Source organism: Salmo trutta, chromosome 25, assembly GCF_901001165.1.
Source record: "Salmo trutta chromosome 25, fSalTru1.1, whole genome shotgun sequence".
Classification (NCBI taxonomy): Eukaryota; Metazoa; Chordata; class Actinopteri; order Salmoniformes; family Salmonidae; genus Salmo; species Salmo trutta.
The window spans coordinates 24,434,203-24,456,654 of NC_042981.1; the positions used below are offsets into that span (position 1 = coordinate 24,434,203).

The following is a 22,452-nucleotide window of genomic DNA, read 5'->3' on the forward strand; positions in this document are numbered from 1 at the left end:
ATTCAACTACATGTTTGTTTCATCACAAAACCGAATAGCGACATCTGTCATGTGAAGTCCACAAAGCAAATATTGCATGTTACAAACAGTTATATGACCTGCAGCATGTTCAAGCAAGTTAATGTTTTTGACAGTTTACTAAACAACTACTGATTTAGAACCACTGAGTTGGCTACCGCAAGTCGGCACAAAGACAACAGGAGCACTGCAGCCGCTATTCCACCACCATTTCAACTTAAACATTTAAACATCATGAAAACAAGGCTATATATACTTAGTTTAATACACTGAAAACAAACTTAAAGATGCCAATTACCAAAAACTATTTATTCCAATCAATTTAGCTAAATATCATGTGGCTGTCCATGGTACTTATTTCTGTGTGCGTGCGCAAGTAAAAAATTTTTTTGGACTCACCCTACGCCAATGCCATCCTCCTCTTTCATGTTGGCTAAACGGTCTATGGCTCTCATACAATACACTAAAATGCTTTCTAGCCTTACTTCCTCGCATGGGCAACAATGGACCAGCTGAGTTAGCTAGCTATACTGAACAAAAACATAAACGAAACATGTCATGTTGGTCTCATGAGCTGAAATAAAAGATCCCAGAAATGTTCCATACACAGATTATTTCTCTCAAATTTAGTGTACAAATGTGTCTACATCCCTGTTAGTGAGCAATTCTTATTTGCCAAGATAATCCATCCACCTGACAGGTGTAGCATATCAAGAAGCTGATATTACAGGTGCATCTTGTGCTGGGACAATATAAAGCCACTCTAAATTGTGCAGTTTTGTCACACAAAACAATGCCAAAGTTGTCTCAAGTTTTGAAGGAGCGTGCAATTGACATGCTGACTGCAGGAATGTCTAACAGAGCTTTTGCCAGAGAATTGAATGTTCATTTCTCTCCCATAAGCTGCCTCCAATGTCCTTTTAGAGAATTTGGCAGTACGTCCAACCGGCCTCACAACCCCAGACCACATGTGACCACGCCAGCCCGGGACCTGCACATCTGGCATTCTTCACCTGCGGGATTGTCTGAGGTGGAGGGGGGTTTATTTCTGTCTGTAATAAAGCCATTTTTGTGGGGAAAAACTCATTCTGATTGGCTGGGCCTGCCTCCCCAGTGGGTGGGCTTGCCCTCCCAGACCTACCCATGGCAGTGCCCCTGCCCAGTCATGTGAAATCCATAAATTAGGGCCTAATTTATTTCAATTGACTGATTTCCTTCCATGAACTGTAACTCAGAAAAATCTTTGAAATTGTTGCGCGTTAGATTTATATTTTTGTTCAGTATTGTTAACGTGAGCCTACTAGACTAATTCTAGGCTAGATATTGAACTTCAATCTTCTCAGGCCAGTGCCGCAATATATGAATTTATGGTTAGATCAGAATCGTTGTCATAATCATTGGCCTGTACAGAGAATTAAGTAAAAACCAGAAGTCCAATCTCCATCCATGACTTGACTTTTTCCACATTTTATTGTTACAGCCTGAATTTAAAATGGATTAACCTTTTACGGCTAGGGGTTCCGCTAGCGGAATGTTTCGACAACATCCGGTGAAATGGCAGAGTGTGAAATATATATATATATATATATATATATATATCTTTTTTTTTTTACTTTCATACATTCACAAGTGCAATACACCAAATTAAAGCTTAACTTCTTCTTAATCTAGCCACCGTGTCAAAAAGGCTTTACGGCGAAAGCAAACCATGCGATTATCTGAGGACAGCACCCCATCAAACAAACACATGACAATCATAATTCAACCCGCCAGGCGCGACACAAAACTCAGAAATAACGATATAATTCATGCCTTACCTTTGAAGATCTTCTTCTGTTGGCACTCCAATATGTCCCATAAACATCATAAATGGTCCTTTTGTTCGATAAATTCTGTCGTTATATCTCCAGAATGTCCATTTATTTGGCACGTTTGATTCCGCAAAACACCGTAAAAAGTTACCTGTAATGTTGATCCAAACATTTCAAACAACTTTAGGTATTTTTTAACGTAAATAATCGCTAAAATTTAAGACGGGATAAACTGTGTTCAATACCGGCGAAAACAAAGTGGAGCGAGCTTTTAGGTCGCTCGCCCCAACCACAACAGTACACTACTCGACCCTCGCTCTGAACAGCCGTACTTCTTCATTACTCAAAAGAAAAACATCAACCAGTTTCTAAAGATTGTTGACATCCAGTGGAAGCGATAGGAACTGCAAGCAAGTGCCTTAGAAATCTAGATCCACATAGAAAACCCATTTGAAAACACTGTCACCTCAACAACAACAAAAATCCTGGCTGGTTTGTCCTCGGGGTTTCGCCTGCCAAATAAATTCTGTTATACTCACAGACATTATTTTAACAGTTTTAGAAACTTTAGAGTGGTTTCTATCCAAATCTACCAATTATATGCATATCCTAGCTTCTGGGCCTGAGTAGCAGGCAGTTTACTTTGGGCACGCTTTTCATCCAAAATTCCGAATGCTGCCCCCTATCCTAAAAAAGTTAAATAGATTTTTTATTTTGTATTTTTTAGTTAGATTGGTGGTAAGGCCCTGCGATAGACTAGCGTCCTCTCCAGGTGGTGTACTTGTACATCAATCTGCCTCGCACTACAGAAACAGGCATCCTGCCCTATGAGCTGTTCTGGCTTTCGCAAGCCAAGGCTCGTGCAAGTCTACTTACTACCCCATAATGTCAAAGTGGAATTATGGTTTGCATTTCTTTTTTTATTAATTAAAAATGAAAAGATTTAATGTCTTTAGTCAATAAGTATTCAACCCCTTTGTTATGGTAAACCTAAAAGTTCAGGAGTAAATATGTGCTTGAGTCACAAGTTCCATGGACTCGCTCTGTGTGCAATAATAGTGTTTAATGTGATTATTATTTTTTTAATGACCACCTCATCTCTGTACCTCACACACACAATTATCTGTAAGGTCCCCTTATTTGTAAGGTCCCTCAGTGAATTTCAAGCACAGATTCAACCACAAAGACCAGGGAGGTTTTCAAATGTTTCACGAAGAAGGCACCTATTGGTAGATTGGGGGGATAATAAAAATAAAAAGCAGTCATTGAATATCCCTTTGAGTATTTTAGGCCGTTCTTGTAAATAAGAATTTGTTCTTAACTGACTTGCCTAGTTAAATAAATATAAATAATGAGGTTATTAATTACACTTTGGATGGTGTATCAGTACACCCAGTCACTACATAGATGCAGGCGTACTTCCTTACTCAGTTGCCGGAGAGGAAGGAAACTGCTCAGGAATTTCACCATGAGGCCAATGGTGACTTTAAAACAGCGTTTTAATGGCTTCGATAGAGAACTGAGTATGGGTCAACAGCATTATAGTTACTCCACAATACTAACCCAATTAACAGAAGGAAGCCTGTACAGAAGGAAGATATTCAAAAACCTGCATCTTGTTTGCAACAAGGCACAAAAGTAATACTGCAAAAATTGTGGCAAAGCAATTAACTTTTTGTCCTGAATACAATGTGTTATGTTTGGGGCAAATCCAATACAACACATTACTGAGTACCATTCTCCATATTTTCAAGCATTGTGGTGGCTGCATCATGTTATTGGTGTGCTTGTAATTGTTGACTATTGGGGAGTTTTTCATGATAAGAAAGAAACTGAATGGAGCTAAGCACTGGCAAAATCCTAGAGGAATGACTGGTTGTCTGCTTTCCACCAGTCATTGGGAGAGGAAATTCAGCTTTCAGCAGGACAATAACCTAAAATACAAGGCCAAATCTACACTGGAGAAGCTTACCAAGAAGACAGTGAATGTTCCTGAGTGGCCGAGTGACAATTTTGACTTAAATCTGGTTGAAAATCTATGGCAAGACCTGAAAGTAGTTGTTTAGCAAGGATCAACAACCAATTTGACAGAGCTTGAAAAATGTTGAATAGAATAATGGGCAAATGTTGCACAATCCAGGAGTGAAGAGCTCTTCGAGATTTACCCAGAAAGACACAGCTGTAATCGCTGCAAAAGGTGATTCTAACATGTATTGACTCAGAGGGTTGAATAGTTATCTAATCAAGATATTAGTGTTTCTTTTTTCATACATTTTTAACAAATGTTAGATTTTGTTTTCTATAAATCGATGACAAAAAAATGACTTATCCATTTTAATCCCACTTTGTAACACAACAAAATGTGGAAAAGGTAAAGGGTTGTGAATACTTTCTGAAGGCACTGTAAGCATTTTGCTGGACCCGCTATAACATCTGCTAAATTGTGTGATACCAGTATCGTGATACTCGCTAGTACTGTGGAAAAGAAACAAAACATGAAGCAGATTTAACTTTACTCAGGAAAACAGCCCTAATGTCATTGTTATCATCCAGTCTCATATGTATTTGTTTTCCAAGCTATAGCACACAATATCTCACATACAGCAGGTTTTTAAAGGACCAAAGAGTTTAGTCTGCTTTGTGTTTTCATTTTTGTTAAGGAGAAAAGGTTGGAAGTATCGTCACAGCCCTACTGTTTTGTAAATGTTAAAGATTGCGCTCTTGGGGTGTCGTGATGTAACGCTTCTCTCTTTCTCCTATTTATAGCCTCTGGAAGGAACCCCACTTTTGGGGAAGGGCTCTATACGGGCGTTGGAAGGGAGTCCCGGGCCCAGACCCTGCAGAACGGTGAGTTAACAATTAGGGGTCACCACTTGCATTCCTAAAGCATTGGTGTGCATGCATCATAGTAACTCATTACACTTACAGCATGCATCATAAGAGCTCATTACACTTACAGCATGCATCATAAGAGCTCATTACACTTACAGCATGCATCGTCGTAACTCATTACACTTACAGCATGCATCGTCGTAACTCATTACACTTACAGCATGCATCGTCGTAACTCATTACACTTACAGCATGCATCGTCGTAACTCAATACACTTACAGCATGCATCGTCGTAACTCATTACACTTACAGCATGCATCGTCGTAACTCATTACACTTACAGCATGCATCGTCGTAACTCATTACACTTACAGCATGCATCGTCGTAACTCATTACACTTACAGCATGCATCGTCGTAACTCATTACACTTACAGCATGCATCGTCGTAACTCATTACACTTACAGCAGGCCTAATCCTCAAATGTGGGTGCACTAGGATATTAACCTTTGTTTTTAATGCTGTCTTTCATGATGTCTTGAAAATAAAGCATTTTGTCTTATACTAGACAGACTAAACTGATGCCATCTGCTTTACATGGTCCTCTTCCCCTCTTAAAGTGGCATCTGTATAGGCACCTTATTTCAGAAGCACAACAAACTTGGTAGGGACAACCCATTTCCTTTTAATGTCCAATGACAGATTAACAGGGTGTGTCTACAGCAGAGCTTGGTTGGCACAAGCAAACATCCATCGCATGCTTGAATGCCTCAGGAAAGGGCTGATGTCATACGTTTCCTTTGTCTGGTCGGACACATTCAGTCAGTCTGTGTTGCCTAGTTTTGATGATTTCCTGTTTGTTTAGTCACGTTTATTTGGAAGTTACTTTTACTCGGCCATAAAATGTCAGTTATCTCCCAGTAACCTAATGTGAGTAGTCGTCTGCGGCTCCTGCTGCTCCCATGGTACTGATGATCAATATAGTGCTGGCTAACTGCTAAGCAAGAGAGAGAGAGAGTGTGTGTGTGTGTGTGTGGGGGGGGTTTGCAAACATAGCACTGTCAGTGTGTCTGTAGGCATGAGACAGACGTTAGTCAGATTTTGTGGACGATGACTAATATATGTGTGTGTGAGAGGAGCAGAGAGACATATAGTTACAGCCGGGTATGAGTTTGTATGGGGTAATAGGTCTGTCATGCTGCGGGGAGATTTATAGTGTCTGTGGTGCTGTGAGGGAATGCTCTCCTCCATAAACATCCCAAGTGTCTGGCCAGGCCACCCTCTGCTCTCCCACCCACCCACCCACACTCTGATTAATGCAATCATCTTCCCCACTGGCACGGCTCCCGCCTCCCCCCGCCCTAACTCATCACGTCTCCTCACAATGACCAACAGGTTCCTTTTCCCATTACTGGAGAACATCTCATATGTCCTGCGTTTGACCCAAACTACCTCAATATATCGCTAGTGTGGGGCTTTCCAGTTTTATCCAGCTGTCACAATAAATGTACCGGATGATGCTGGTTGGGGTTTGGAAAATGGATAGACAAAGCTGTATAGAAATCAGGAATTTTAGAGTTTGTCACAACTTGAGGGGAATGAGGAGGGAGTGGTATGAGTAGGGTTGCAAAGGGTCGGTAACTTTCCGGTAAATTTCTGGAATTTTTCTGGAAATTTGCCATGGGAAGTTAAGCCCTGGAATTTGGGGAATTTTGCTTAAATTCATCAAAAAAGATAGCTTATAACAGTGAACCTTTGTGGGATACACGAGGCAATTCTAGGTCTTGTGGCATATTTTGGTTAAACTATCCCTAATTCAATGGAATTCCAACCCTTTGCATGTACAGTGCATTCTTCCATCACATGTACAGCTGATTCTCAAGATCTTGCACACAAATGAGATGTTATTGAGCCCACACTATTACACTGTCTGAGCCAAGGACTACATGCTTTCTGGTAAGTTTTGATTACAATACTGTGTGGGGTGAATATATTTTATGACATACGTTATTTTTTGTTAACTAGTAAATAGTAGCCTACAGCAAAGTGTGTTTAAATCATTTCTAACTTAACTATTTCTGCTAGTTAGTTTTTACTACCATGTGGGTTTTAGCTTGCTTGAGCCTGCTAACTGAGTGTTAATTCACCTGTTTCCATACATGTTTCATTTTAAAACATTTATCTTACAAAGGAGTTGTTTAATCTAACTGCTTAACTATTTATCTGTACATGGATTTTTTTTTTTTTTTTTTTACTTTCCCCCTAGTCTTTACAGGAAAATGCCACAGGCACTATCTGATGTGTGGATACATTTCACTGCAGCTAATGTAGAAGGAAAAGCTGTGTACATTTGCAAATACTGTGCCAAATCATATGTGAAGAATGCAACAAAGATGCAGAATCATCTGGCCAAGTGCATAAAGTTCCCTCAGCGCTCACAACAAGCAACCTCTGACAAAAGTCCCCCTACTTCTATTCGAGGTGAAAATGATGAATCAGACACCTTATCCATAGCAACAGCTCATGGTCCTCCTGGAATCCGAGTTTTTTTTACTCAATGGAGGAACGAAGTCAGAGAAATGCTGATGAATGTCTTGCTCGAGCTGTGTATGCAACTTGTTCACCTCTGATGCTCACAGGCAATGTGTATTGGAAGAGATTTCTGAATATTATTCACCCAGCATACACCCCTCCAACCAGACATGCTTGATCTACTCATTTGCTGGATGCTGAGTTCAACAGAGTTCAAGTGAAGGTCAAGCAAATCATAGAGAAAGCAGACTGAATTGCAATCATCTCTGATGGGTGGTCGAATGTTCGTGGGCAAGGAATAATTAACTACATCTCCACCCTTCAACCAGTATTCTACAAGAGCACAGACGCAAGGGACAACAGACACACTGGTCTCTACATTGCAGATGAGCTGAAGGCAGTCAATGACCTTGGATCACAGAAGGTATTTGCACTGGTGACAGACAATGCTGCGAACATGAAGGCTGCTTGGTCTAAAGTGGAGTCCTACCCTCACATCACACCCATTGGCTGTGCTGCTCATGCATTGAATCTGTTCTTCAAGGACATCAGGGCATTGAAAACAGTGGATACACTCTACAAGAGAGCCAAGGAAATGGTTAGGTATGTGAAGAGTCATCAAGTTATAGCAGCAATCTACCTCACCAAGCAAAGTGAGAAGAATAAGAGCACCACATTGAAGCTGCCCATCAACACCCGTTGGGGTGGTGTTGTCATCATGTTTGACAGTCTCCTGGAGGGGAAGGAGTCTCTCCAAGAAATGGTCATATCACAGTCTGCCGATATGGACAACCCCATCAAGAGGATCCTCCTGGATGATGTATTTTGGGAGAGAGTGGTAGTAAGCAGTCTGAAACTCCTGAAACCTATAGCAGTAGCCATTGCACAGATTGAGGGAGACAATGCCATCCTGTCTGATGTTCAGACTCTGCTTGCAGATGTAAGAGAGGAGATCTTTACTGCCCTGCCCACTTCACTGTTGCTCCAAGCAGAGGAAACTGCAGTTCTGAAATGCATCAAAAAGCGTGAAGACTTCTGCTTGAAGCCCATACACGCCGCAGCGTACATGTTGGACCCCAAGTATGCATCCTGTCTGGTGCAGCGATCAACAAGGCCTATTGTGTCATCACTACCATGTCTCGCCACCTTGGCCTGGATAAGGGCAAGGTTCTTGGCAGTCTGGCGAAGTACACTTCCAAGCAAGGGCTTTGGGATGGAGATGCAAGATGACAGTCGTGCCAACATATCTCATCAGCCACCTGGTGGAAGGGACTTTGTGCATCTGAGGCTCTTTCCGTTGTTTCCTCCATCATCCTCAAAATCCCACCCCCTCAGAGCGCAACTGGTCCTTGTTTGGGAACACGGACACCAAAGCAAGCAACAGGCTGACCAATACAAGGGTTGAACAATTGGTGGCCATCCAGGCAAATTCGAGGCTTTTTGAGCCTGACAACGAGCCATCCTCAAGGTTGGAAAGTGACAGTGAAGATGAGGCCTCAGATGTTCAAGAGGTGGACATTGAGGAGGTCCAGGGAGAAGACATGGAAGCCTGAGAGGAAGACAACCAAAGCTTTAGTTTCTAGATTATCATTGTATGTTGAAAAGGTTTTTGGGAGATGCGATGGGTCATTGGGGATCATTCAATATTCCCTTTTGTTGTTCAGTGAAATCATCCCATGTGAAGTCAACTCATTTAATTTAAGTTCAATTCTTAACTAAATAGTTTTTTATTTCTATTGGCAGGATTTAATAATTTGCAATTTTGTCTACTTATTAGGTAAAAGGTTTGTTTCTGTCTCCAATGCAAAAAAAACATTACATTTTAAATGGTAGTAATATTAATTTGCATATATTCCTACAGAAAGTTTCCACCTCTGTAAACTCTCCTTCCAGACTCACATCAATCATCTACAATCCAAAGTGAAATCTAGAATTGGCTTCCTATTTCGCAACAAAGCATCCTTCACTCATGCTGCCAAACATACCCTCGTAAAACTGACCATCCTACCAATCCTCGACTTCGGCGATTGTCATTTACAAATTAGCCTCCAATACCCTACTCAACAAGCTGGATGCAGTCTATCACAGTGCCATCCGTTTTGTCACCAAAGCCCCATATACAACCCACCACTGCGACCTGTATGCTCTCGTTGGCTGGCCTTCACTTCATAATCGTCGCCAAACACATTGGCTCCAGGTCATCTACAAGACCCTGCTAGGTAAAGTCCCCCCTTATCTCCGCTCACTGGTCACCATAGCAGCACCCACCTGTAGCACGCGCTCCAGCAGGTTTATCTCTCTGGTCACCCCTAAAGCCAACTCCTACTTTGGTCGTCTCTCCTTCCAGTTCTCTGCTGCCAATGACTGGAACGAACTACAAAAATCTCTGAAACTGGAAACACTTATCTCCCTCACTAGCTTTAAACACCAGCTGTCAGAGCAGCTCACAGATCACTGCACCTGTACATAGCCCATCTATAATTTAGCCCAAACTACTACCTCTTCCCCTACTGTATTTATTTATTTTATTTATTTTGCTCCTTTGCACCATATTATTTAGATTTGAACTTTGAACTTTCTTCAAACTACAAATCTACCATTCCAGTGTTTTTCTTGCTATACTTTATTTACTTTGCCACCATGGCATTTTTTTGCCTTTACCTCCCTTATCTCACATCATTTGCTCACATTGTATATAGTCTTATTTTTTTCTACTGTATTATTGACTGTATGTTGTTTACTCCATGTGTAACTCTGTGTTGTTGTATGTTGTCGAACTGCTTTGCTTTATCTTGGCCAGGTCGCAATTGTAAATGAGAACTTGTTCTCAACTTGCCTACCTGGTTAAATAAAGGTGAAATAAATAAAATAAAAATAAATAAAAATAAACCTCTGAAAATTCCCCAAAATGTGCAACCCTAGGTATGAGTCATGCTGGTGATGTGCGGATGCCCTATAATCTGAAGCAAAGCAGGGGGAATATTTAATCACTGTAAGATGTTGCATTACCTCAGCAGCAGTAGTTTGCCACACCCATCTCACGAGTACCTGTGTGTATTCACTGGGACATCTGATTGTGTATAATGTCTGAGTGTTTTCATGAAAAGTTAATCAGGAGAGCGAAGGGCACACTGATTTCGAAACACCTGAACTGAACGTCAGGGTAATTACAATCCCTGTCGTGTGTGGATCTTTGTCTACTCTGTTTATTATATGCCTTAAGTGCATATGAGGGTGCGTCTGAGTGTACGACTTCAAACTGTGTGTCATAACATGTCTGTGTTTGTCTCCAGGGAGACGTCAGATCAACACGCTGGGTCACCAGCTGCAGCTGAACCAGCACTGCCTGGACACGGCCTTCAACTTCTACAAGATGGCCGTGTGTAAACGCCTGACACGGGGCCGAAGGGTGGCCCACGTGGTGGCCGCATGCCTCTACCTGGTCTGCAGGACGGAAGGGACACCTCGTATCCTTACACACTGCAGAGAGGGGTGGGGGAGTAACAGAGGAAGGAGGGAAGGGGTTGATTTGAAAAAAGGGGAATGGAAAAGGTTTATGCTACAACCAAATAGTTGCTACCATTATACACTACACGACCAAAAGTATGTGGACACCTGCTCGTCGAACATCTCATTCCAAACTCATGGGCATTAATATGGAGTTGGTCCCCCCTTTGCTGGTATAACAGCTTCCACTCTTCTTGGAGGGCTTTCCACTAGATGTTGGAACAGTGCTGTGGAGACTTGCTTCCATTCAGCCACAAGACAATTAGTGAGGTCGGGCACTGATGTTTGTTGATTAGGCCTGGCTCGCAGTTGGCGTTCCAATTCATCCCAAAGGTGTTCGATGGGGTTGAGGTCAGGGCTCTGTGCAGGCCAGTCAAGTTCTTCCACACCAATCTCGACAAACCATTTCTGTATGCACCTTGCTTTGTGCATGGGGCGGGGCATCATCATGATGATACAGGAAAGGGCCGTTCCCAAACTGTTGCCACAAAGTTGGAAGCACAGAGTTGTCTAGAATGTCATTGTATGCTGTAGCATTAAGATTTCCCTTCACTGGAACTAAGGGGCTTAGCTCGAACCATGAAAAACAGCCCCAGACTACTATTCCTCCTCCACCAACCTTTACAGTTGTCACTATGCATTCGAGCAGGTAGCGTTCTCCTGGCATCCGCCAAACCCAGAATCATCCGTCGGACTGCCAGATAGTTAAGCGTGATTCATCACTCCAGAGAACGCGTTTCCACTGCTCCAATGTCGTCGAGCTTTACACTACTCCAGCCAACGCTTGGCATTGCGCATGGTGATCTTAGGCTTGTGTGCAGCTTCTCAGTCATGGAAATCCATTTCATTAAGCTCCCGACGAAGAGTTATTTTGCTGACGTTGCTTCCAGAGGCTGTTTGGAACTCGGTGGTGAGTGTTGCAACCGAGGACAGACAATTTTTACGCGATACGTGTTTCAGCACTCAGCGGTCCAGTTTTGTGAGCTTGTGTGGCCTACCACTTAGCGGCTGTGCCGTTGCTCCTAGATGTTTCCACTTCACAATAACAGCACTTACAGTTGACCGGGGCAGAAATTTGACGAACTGACTTGTTGGATAAGGGGCAACCTATGACAGTGCCACGTTGAAAGTCACTGAGCTCTTCAGTGAGGCCATTCTACTGCCAATGTTTGTCTTTGGAGATTGCATGGCTGTTTGCTCAATTTTATACACCTGTCAGCAAATGGTGTGGCTGAAATAGCCAAATCCACTTATTTGAAGGGGTGTCCACATACTTTTGTGTATCTACAGTGCATTTGAAAAGTATTCAGACCACTTCCCTTTTTCCACAGTTTTGTTACGTTACAGCCTTATTCTAAAATAGGTTTTTATTTTAATAAATTAACCTGTTTTTGCTTTGTCATTATGGGGTGTTGTGTGTAGATTGAGGGGGGAAAAACAATTGCATCCATTTTAGAATCAGGCTGTAACGTAACAAAATGTGGAAAAAGGGAAGGGGTCTGAATGCACTAGGGCTGACCCCAGGAGCAAAAATAAATATATATTCTCTCATGGTGTACAAGATATGTCTGATTCGCGTTGTGGACTGATCCATTGTGGAGGTCGTGGGAATGGAACAGTCCAGTCTAAGACGGGCTACTGAAATTGTATATGGTTATATTACATAAGAACAATGGCGCAACACTCATAAAAATAATATTTTATAACATGCGTTTTCCTTTCGTTGGATAGAGGCCGCTGTCAGTGGTTCTGAAACATATCAGTGCACTGTTGGCGCCTAGACCATGTTGCTTTGTGCGTAATAGCAAAGTTAACCAGCATATTGGTGTTGAGAACAATGCCGGAGGCAGCTGCAGAATGAGGAGATGATTTAGAAACTTGGGAACCAAGCTTGAGTTATCAATGCGGCCCTATCACCTTGACATGTTGAAATATTGTATCTTCACGCCTAGAATAAAAACCTCCAGGCATAACTGTCAATTTATTGGGAAGATAATAATTACAGGGGGCAGTTTGAGAGAAAACAAATCCCATCCGAATCATCCTCTGGAATAACTGACATGTTTGAGTAATAATGACATAACCAACGTTCTAGTAATACTAGTCCTGTGTGAACAGGTCTTTGGACACGTGCATGTGATGCATACTGTCACATAAAGAGAGCAAGGGTTGAGAGAATATAGTTTTTCCTAAACAAATTAGGTATTTCGGTAACAGAACTTTTTAGTCAGAAATGGCTGTTATAATATTGCGTCTTCAGAAACATGGACAGAGCGATAAACACTTTGGTCTTTGGTGGTCGCTGCAGCAGGGAGGAGAGCGAGACAACGGACGCTAGTCAGTCACTTAATTAAAAAAAAATTATTAAACAACGCAGCAAGTCTGAGCCCGGCCCAGCACAATCAAATCAATTAATCAAACCGTGTGCTTAAAGCATCAGACAAACTCAGTGAATACAGTTGATTTGATTAAAACACATAGGATGTGTCAATATATGGAAAAATACACATTTAAAAATGTCAACCAATCAATTGGTTGAAAGAACAGATGACTCTTGGTCGACCAAGATTTTTTTTTTTGTCGGGGACATGACTTGTGGTAATGTGTTTCACTCAGTACCCATTTCTGTACTGTCCTAATATTAAGCAGATCAGCTTTTATATCCCATTATACGGCTGTTGGTTTATCGTTTCCTGTCATTGACTGAGTATGATATGGTTATGTAACAGCCAGTGGTTTCACAGGAAGGGCAGGGGACAGTTTTATCTGCTAGAACAAGAGGATGGAGGGAGCAGAGCAAAGCCTTTCCCATTACATTGTTTACGTGGGTGAGGGTTGGATAAAGTAAAAATGCACTTTTCCACAGTTGGGGAAAACAATCTGTAGAACTTTGACAGAGGACTGGAATGATGAGTAGAGAACAAGGAATCAAGAGGCAAACATTGTTCAGTGTCTAGCAGCTGAAATGGCATGGCGCTCAGTGAAGGGACATCTGGATATTTGCAATGATTGCTCAGTGGGCCCTCAATTTAATGCTAGTTAATACATTTAATGGGATCATTCCCACAGGTGCTGTGTTGTTGGGAAGGGCCAGGTTATGGTCACATTCATGACCTTGATGAATGACAGCCAAGTATTCACGTCAAAATGAAACCTCCACATGTTTTATAGGCAGGGCTTGGAAGTAAGCTCCCTCCCTCCTTCCCCATACTACTGAAATGGTAAAACAGGATGCTTGTAGCAACTGTTATCTGAGAAAATCAGCTGCACAGAGGGACTTGTTTTCATTATTATAATGACTTGTCTGTAATCTCATATCGAGACTGTATGATTATCTTTTCCATTTCAGTGGTGACCATAATCCCATTGTGAGGCTTTTTAAAAAGGTTTGTCACTAAACCACTTTGTCCGCCCCTGGACACGTGCACCTGTCACCACAGAGACTGATGCAGGGGCTGTGTTGGTCACCAGGAGACGAGTGTCTCCAGAGGCTGATTGGGGAGGGGGGGGGGAGAGGATTCTCCAGAAGCTGTTGCTCAGTATATATAGAAATGCTGCTGGCCTGAGGTGACACTTTCAATTAATGTACACTGTTGGCTGCACCAGAAATTATCCTGAAAATGTATTTCATATTCTAACATCTGTAATATTGTATTAATGAATGCTGGTTAGGAAGTGTGAAATACTTTTTATTTAAAATAACAAACATACTTGGCTGTACCATTTGCAAAGAATGGAAACCCAATTGATGTAATTGTGTAGTGTATTATCTTGTGGTTTTATTGATTTAACCCACCCCTTTACAGACATGCTTCTTGACCTCAGTGACCTCCTGCAGGTGAGTTTCCAATGAGTAGGCCTACATAAATGTTTCTCCATCTTTCTTCAACTCTGATCGAGTGTTTGCACTTCGACATTGACATTTAGCCCTTTATTTTTATTTTTTGAGAAATAAAAACCTCTTCTGAAATATAATTGAACAGTCAGATACATCAAGGATGCTTCTTTCTATATTTTAAGTATAAATGATCCCATTCCCACACTGACCATTATATTATTTTTTTTAACCTTCATTTAACTAGGCAAGTCAGTTAAGAACAAATTCTTATTTTCAATGAAGGCCTAGGAACAGTAGGTTAACTGCCTTGTTCAGGGGCAGAACGACAGATTTGTACCTTGTCAGCTCGGGGATTTGAACTTGCAACCAACCTTTCGGTTACTAGTCCAACGCTCTAACCACTAGGCTACGCTGCCTAGTGGTTAGCTATAACATCCAACAAGATGGAAGTTGGCTTATGCAGTATGTTGAGCTTTAACTAAAGCCAAGGACTGTATAAATATACGCCCACATTTTTGTTCTACGTATAAAGTCAGTGTTAGGGTGGAGGGACATTTCTCAGACACAGCTGGTCAGTTGTATTTTTATGCTCTCAGCTGTCCTTGGAAGAGCTGACCCTACCCCCTGGTATTTGAAGGGTAGGAGTGTGCTATCCAGTCAAGGATCAGTGTGCTATGAGTAGATATTCCACAAATCCCCAGTTTGTGGTGCCCCACCCAGGCCAGTGATCACTGCCCTCCTCTCCCATGGGAATGGGAAGGCATTGTGACCCACCTCCCATCAAGCTTTGAATCAGCAATGTAGTGCTAGGGTTAAGAACCAAAACATGCACCCAGGGTGGGCCCCGGGACTTGTTTGGGAAACGCTGCCCTAAGGTCTGGAGCGTTAGCCGGAAAGAATGAGATGGTCGGAGATCAGGGGCTAGAAACTAGAGCTTTAGTCTGCCCCTGTTCTGGAGAATCGATGGGCTTTCTAGATAGTACACCAGTTTAGCATTGAGTTACTTACTAGAACAGATTTGATCACAAGCTACTCAATTGTTAAGTAACTCTGGATCATGCTATGAGGACATTGTGGACTTGACAGGGTGGGTTTCAGTGGAAGTTGCACTACCCTCCTGTATTTCTGCTCTTAATTCTCTTTTCCCTCCCTCAGGTAAATGTTTACGTCCTGGGTAGAACCTTCCTGATCCTGGCCAGAGAGCTCTGCATCAATGCCCCCGCCATAGGTACCTACCGTCTCCCTGCAATACTCTGTGTTATTGTAAACGAACCATACTGTTGAATGTCTTTTTTGGAGAAATGCTGTTGGTTTAAGTTTTGTCTTGCTACTGAGAACCAAACCTATTTACCACTTATTAAAAGTGGTCAAATTAGTGACTTTGCGCCAACAAAGGCGTCATGAAGGTTTGACCACATCACTTCTACCAACCTGCCTGTAGGACTCATCTGTGTACCTAGAGGGTGCTCTAACAACAAAATAATCCCTCAAACAAATTTCACACATGCAAGCGAGTTATATAATGATGAGCAGCAACATCTGTGGCTTATCTCGCATAACTTTTATGATTTTCTGCAGGTTCATAAGCTCTCGCACAGATCAGGATTGATCAGCATCAAGCCACAAACCATATAACCGTACTTTATGTACAAAAAAAAACATTGCAAAGGCTGTCCACAAGTGCAATACGACTTTTTACAAGGGACTGCTTTTTGCAGTTAATAATTCAAATAAGTTTAAAATAAATAACAGCATTCCTTCACTTAAAAATAGTATTTTGTTTAGTGACATACCGTAGTGTCTTAATGCTACATTATTTAGAAGGCTTAAACATATGGATGTACAGTCCATATGTCCTCTACTTGTCCGTTATGACCAGTTTATGCATAGAATACCAGCTCTGGGATCTGTCCCCCCTGCACCCCAGTCCCGTTGGTACTGTCCGAGGAGCACTGGAACTGAAATGTCACTTTTCCACACTGTACCTCTGTCATGCCCTCCTGGCCGAAATAGCTCAGCTCATTCCCGTCCAGCACGGCACTCACCGTATAGAAGACATCCTGCTCCACCTGAACCGGGTTTTCAAACCATACAGAAAATGTACTGCTTGATCCGTCCGATACAAACTTGGTCAGGTTCTGTGCTAGGGTCACCCGTTGACGCTTCAGTTCAATCTTGACGCTGTACTCTGCCTTCCCACCACTTGACCCGTACAGGCCCAGTCCAGCAATAAAGATCCGCTTGTCCACTGCAAACTGGATGCTGTCACAGCGGCCCCTGTAGCGCCACTGGTTGCTCCGGTAGGCTGACGACTGGAAGCGGTGGCACTTCTGGGGTGCCAGGCCCTGCCTCTGTGCCAGTGGGAAGTCCAGATTGGGCTTAGTGGCCGCTGTGTACCACAGGAAGACGTCATGCGTCTCCTCCAGTGTCAGGATGTCTGACTGGGCTGCCCCATCAGCGAACTCTTCCAGGGTCATAGTGGGTATGCGCACCAGGTAGAGTGCCTTGCCCAGGACAGATCTCTTGTTGCGGGTGGTTTCTCCCAGTCCTTGCCTCTTACACTCTGCTGTGGCCCAACTCATGACAGCATCAAAGACCACCACCTCCTTGGTGTTGAGGGTCTCTCTCTGCAGGATGATCTCCAGGGTCTGCAGGTCAATCTCACAGAAGCCCTCTGCACCCAGGGCCAGCTCGGCCTGCGCATCAATCACCTCCCAGCAGCGCCGTGTCAGCTCAGGCTCCTCAAACAGACGGCTCTGGGACAGCAGCACACAGGCGTTCTTGGCCTCCAGGCTGGTCTCCAGGAAGGTGACGCAGGCCTTGGCCAGGGCGGGTACAATGTACTTCTTGGCAGCGTACAGGGTGGCCAGCACGGTGTCGGCCTCCAGGTCTATCGCATCACTGTACATGTACCTGAAGGGGACAAAATGGAGGAATAGAATGAGATTCTAGTTTAGTAAAGAAGGCAGATCAGCACGTGGAGAATTCATGATGGCTATTCCTTCTAGGAAATTAAGATGTGGACTTGGCACAGCTTCCACTATTCTCCCAAGTGGATAAAAAGCAGCAACGTTTCATTGCATTGGCGTTGTATGACGAATTGTTATAGTATCAACAAAGTCATTATCCTCTAGACTGCTTATTCCCTCTGGGTAAATCATTGGCTTTGAATGAGAAATGTTTCAAGATGAACAAAGAGCAAAGAAACCAGCAATTACAGTTCTCTACAGTGCTCCCCGTGCCCTTTGAGCAAGCATTTTGGCACTTGTCTTGCTTTGGATGTGTAATTTATTTTGAAGTGACATTGTGCTGGTCATGTTTAATATGAGTGAGTGGCTTACTTCAGCAGAATTAGAAAAGCAGCAGGTTCGACATCTGGGATATGGATTTCGGACGACTCCTCTGCAAGATCCCCGTAAAACATGGCACAGAAGACCGAGCTACCCACTGCCAGCACATACTGGAGGGAAATAAAACGGACACATGATTAGTCACTCATCATAGGCGTGATGGTTCAGAAAAGTCAACTTCTCCAAATGGAGAGGGAGCTTACCTTGTGCGCTGGCACTTTCTTAGATTCACCGAAGGGACCAACAATGAAATGGATATCGGCCATGAGTTCATTGTTGAACATCACCGCGTTCCTAGAAGGGAGGAAATTTGTCAATTAGATATGACAACTTGGGCTTTTGCAAGACTATATTATAGCCTGCCCTACACAATGGAGCATTATAAATTGTGAATCCTATTATGGACATTGACTTGGTTTACAATAGCCATCTTTGAACTAAATCGAAATAATATAAGTAAGAAGCTGAGACTACCTCTCCCGTAGCGTGGGGTGAGAGGACTGCCAGCTCGGAGGTTCGACGTTGTTGTTGTTTATGTTTTGCTGGGTGGTCGGTGTTGTTGCAGTGGTTGTTGACTGGGTGACCTGCACATTGCTTTTCTTGTCAGTGCCGGTCACCGTAGTACCGTTGTTGGTCGCAGGGTACAGTTCTGCAGCCATCTTCTTCTTCAAGGACAGGGTTAGAATATCATAGCATACTGGTAACCTGCTTGTGTGTTTCCCAGTCGTTTTAGACTTTTTCAGTGTTTCTGGAAGTAAGAGTAAAAAAGTCAGACACTTCATGATCCGACCATGTTGGAGCAACCTGCAATCTGCCGTTGGCATCGGCACACAAAGCGTTGGCCCTTTCCCTAAAAATAAACCACGAACTCCAGGATCTACTATTAATCTGCGTTGACAATTGATACACAAATCGTGACCTTTAGATGCAAGTGTTGCATAAATTCAGCGATTAAGAAGTCTACGAACCCCGAATCAATTGTAAGAGAAACATACAAAATATCCGTCCTGTGATTGAGGTTGTATAACAAGTTCAAGCAGAATACTCCTTTCTCATGTCATCCTCTCTTGCCACTGAGCTCTCCCCGAAACGTATTGTGTTTCCCTTTTTTGTGCGGATGGTAAATACAGATAATCGTTGCTCGCTTGGAGTCCGCTGTTTTCCTGCGCAAATCCTGGCAGATGTTTTTCTCGAAAAGCTACTGATCAACGAGGAAAAGGCGCGGGTTCCTCCTTAGCTGATGTGTGGATACGATGTGAATTGTAATTTGTCGGGTCTGGCGTTTTAGTTGCAGTGATTTTTTTAAAATATTTTTTATTTGATATAATCCTCTCGGACGCCCAGCTCGCTGCCAACAACAAATCAGATTTACCCATACTGTCAACGTCAGAAGCGCCTCCTCCAAGCCTCTGACCAGCTCTCGCTAATGCTGCGTTTGTATCTAAGTGGGAGGTGGTAATTTACCAGTTGTGAAGTCGTAAATACCAGTTGGGATGCATTCACGTACCAATTGGCTAATGGCCAACAAGCAATATAAACCATGAACTAAAAGTACACCTATCATGTTTGTAAACAAATTAGAGTTAAAATACCATATTAATAGATTGCTTTTTATAATTGTTGTATTTAACTGCCGAAAATGCTGTTATCAAGCTAATTTCCTTAGTAGGTGATGTTAGCATGTAGGAAAAGTGGGAGCTCAGGATGATAGACCAGTTCCCAACTAGTAATTACCAGTTGGTCGATCTTTCTAGTGAAATTTTCCATGTCATATTTGGTCAATTCCTACTTGGTTACGAATGCCGCATTAATTCAATGTGACGTCCAAATATGGACATTAGGCATCGGACTGAGATCGCACAAACTCTTAGTGAAAATATTGTTTCCATTTCCAACTCAAAAAATATATATCCACGTCCTTGTTTCTTATGTAAATGATACATGTATTTAAATGACCGATTATAGCCTATGCGTAATCACGGCTTCATTTGGATTTAAACCATTCATAATTTAATGTCCGATTGGTTTACTTGTGTAATATCTCCACTCGTCAGAAATGAGAAAGTTTGATGCAGAATTATTTGAGCTTTGTTTGATCCTGTTTTGCATTGTTTAAGTAACATCAGCCGCGCCACTTTATTTCCACAGGATGCAAGCCACTCGCAAAAGCGTTGACAGCAGAAGACCGCACTTCTGTTTCCCTCCGCTGAATGTTGGCGCGTCAGATTACAGAGGGGACTGTTCCTGAAGTTTGCTTTGTAGAGACTTGACTAGAGCCAGCCCAGGAGACATGTTAGATTTGGAGATGGGGGTTGGGCTCCTACCATATCCTACTACCAGCAGCCTGCTCTACCTGGGGTGCATTCAGCAGGATGCAACGTTTTGGAACGTTCATATATTTTTTTCTACAAAGAAACAGGCTTATCCCTCTGACATGTAGAATAAGGAATCATGTCAGCTCTATTCATGGCATTTTTATATGCAACGTTTGGCAACTGAATGTTTTCCAGCTTTCCAACAGAAGGCTCTGCCACTGCCAAATGGGTCATTTGATTCTACAGTCATAACTTAATAGTAATCTTAACTTGTATAGTGCTTTTCATTACAGAAAATAATCACAAAGCGCATAAAAAGGAGACAAACAACACATTTAAATTGACATGATGGAGATTGAATGTCACTAGTTTGCTTTGGATGATGGAAAGGCAGGAGTTAAGGTAGTTTGGATTGAAAATGCAGTGTAGAAGTATTCGTCCTTATTGGTCACAATGTGTTCCACTGGGAATAATATGAATATATCCAATATTATTGACTTTTTCATTAAAGAAGACATAACACTTTCTGATCAATGTCTACAGAGTTGTAAACAGTACCCTGCTGTACACCATTGAGACATCTGCAATTCATATATTAGCATAATAATGTTGCTTATCTGGGTTGGATCTCAGTTTCTCAATCTCCCATTCCAGACCCCTGCCTGTACATCCCTCGCTTTGCCCACATGCTGGAGTTTGGAGAGAAGAACCACGAGGTGTCCATGACAGCACTGCGACTGCTGCAGAGGATGAAAAGGGACTGGATGCACACGGGACGGAGACCCTCAGGACTGTGTGGCGCAGGTAACAATGAGCTCAGGTAAACCACACCACAGGTTACCACCACAATCACAGGTAGGCTAGTCCTTTCATGAATAACAGAAACGACAGGGTAACCATGTCCACTGGTATCGCTCACCACAGGGATCTGTAATCATAGCTCAGATCATGCGACCTTCGATCATAGGTGACCCCTAATCACAGGTAACACTCATAAGTAACCACAGAGGCTCCAATCAGTGACAATGTACTACAGTCTGTTCCCTACTTACTGGACCTGAACAGAACACTCCCTGCTTAGATGTATTACTGGCAAGACATCCTGAAACTGAAGAACCAACTTCTCCAGGCATGTGGACATTTATGCTCCTGGTTCCACTTTTCTGCCTTTCTCACTTTTCCTCAGCTGCAATATCAGATTAATGAATTGCTTATCATTAATCATGTAGAGGATTCACTTACATAGAGGAAATAGAAGTTTAGAAGAGCTTGTTACTCAATATGAAGTGAATGTGTGCGATAGACCATGGGATTTCTAAAAGCAGGCTACTAGAACAACAAAGACGATTCAAACTACTCGCGTAAGAACAGAACCTTTCATCCATCTTTAAACAGACCTTGTTTTATGTAACTGACAGTAGCCTGGGTTACTGTACTACTGAGTTGATGATTTATCTAATGGCTTAGATTATTTACATTTTAGTCATTTAGAAGACACTCGTATCCAGAGCTTGCATTGCAAGCGCTACATGTTCTACCAACATTAATAGATTATTAGAACGTGAATATTACAACAATTGGTGGGTAAATTGGAAAATATATGTGGATATTAAAGTTGTCGGCAAGGTTTGTTTCTGTGATGGAGTATTTCACCTGTGTGTGTTTTTGTTCTCAGCCCTGTTGGTCGCTGCTCGCATGCACGAGTTCCGCCGTACCATCAAAGAAATCATTAGTGTAGTGAAGGTGTGCGAGGCCACACTAAGAAAGAGGTGAGCGCTGCTTGAAAAGCACATTACAGCATCTTCCAAATGAAGTAGGATTAGCCTTGCATGTTCTCAGTCATCTCTATGAAGAGTATGCTGACGCTTTTCCTTCTCATGGTTCAGATTGAATGAGTTTGAGGACACGCCCACCAGCCAGCTGACCATTGAGGAATTCATGAAAGTGGATCTTGACCAGGAGTGTGACCCGCCCTCTTTCATCGCCGGCCAGAGAAAGAAAAGAATGAAGCTGGTGAGGAACTGCAGGAAGGATACAACCGTACCACCCTTATTTATCTTGTCCTATGTTTTAACTGGTGTTTTGTCTCAATATGGCACTGCTGTTTTTACATTCACACCCCGATCTTGTGTTTTTTCCTTCTAGCTTGAAGAAGAATTGGAGAAGAAGATTGACGATGTTCAAGGTACGGTTATGAAAAATGTCTAGTCAAATGCCAACCAAACAATTCTTAAAAAATAAATATACA

General features: G+C 42.5%; 2 protein-coding genes across 4 annotated transcripts in view; one reads left to right on the plus strand and one right to left on the minus strand.

Annotated features, from left to right (window-relative positions):
* brf1a (BRF1 general transcription factor IIIB subunit a) overlaps positions 1-22,452 on the plus strand; it is a 64,530-nt gene that overhangs the window by 2,030 nt on the left and 40,048 nt on the right. The window contains exons 3-10 of the mRNA XM_029713339.1: positions 4,596-4,676; positions 10,488-10,661; positions 14,508-14,539; positions 15,695-15,767; positions 20,859-21,008; positions 21,880-21,973; positions 22,091-22,217; positions 22,350-22,389. Coding sequence (XP_029569199.1) covers positions 4,596-4,676; positions 10,488-10,661; positions 14,508-14,539; positions 15,695-15,767; positions 20,859-21,008; positions 21,880-21,973; positions 22,091-22,217; positions 22,350-22,389 — 771 coding nt within the window. The remainder of the gene's footprint in view (positions 1-4,595; positions 4,677-10,487; positions 10,662-14,507; positions 14,540-15,694; positions 15,768-20,858; positions 21,009-21,879; positions 21,974-22,090; positions 22,218-22,349; positions 22,390-22,452) is intronic.
* On the minus strand, positions 16,058-19,415 carry LOC115162228 (BTB/POZ domain-containing protein 6-B-like). Of its 3 annotated transcripts, none has more exons than XM_029713343.1 (5): positions 18,885-19,414; positions 18,364-18,637; positions 18,093-18,183; positions 17,881-17,999; positions 16,058-17,452 (listed from the first exon to the last, which is right to left on the minus strand). In XM_029713343.1, the coding sequence occupies exons 2-5, from the start codon at positions 18,546-18,548 to the stop codon at positions 16,420-16,422; spliced, it is 1,428 nt and encodes a 475-aa protein (XP_029569203.1). In that variant the 5' UTR covers positions 18,549-18,637; positions 18,885-19,414; the 3' UTR covers positions 16,058-16,419. The 3 variants fall into 3 exon arrangements, with proteins under 3 accessions (XP_029569203.1, XP_029569202.1, XP_029569201.1); XM_029713342.1 differs by having other exon boundaries at positions 18,858-19,414; XM_029713341.1 differs by having other exon boundaries at positions 18,364-19,415.

Bases quoted from the DNA above. Each gene is read 5' to 3' on its own strand.
- LOC115162228 (XM_029713341.1), bottom strand. From the start codon at position 18,713: ATGCCAACGGCAGATTGCAGGTTGCTCCAACATGGTCGGATCATGAAG. The intron at 18,000-18,092 runs GTAAGCTCCCTC...ATTTCCCTCCAG, and splicing joins AGAAAGTGCCAGCGCACAAG to TATGTGCTGGCAGTGGGTAG. The intron at 17,453-17,880 runs GTAAGCCACTCA...TGTCCCCTTCAG, and splicing joins GCTTTTCTAATTCTGCTGAA to GTACATGTACAGTGATGCGA.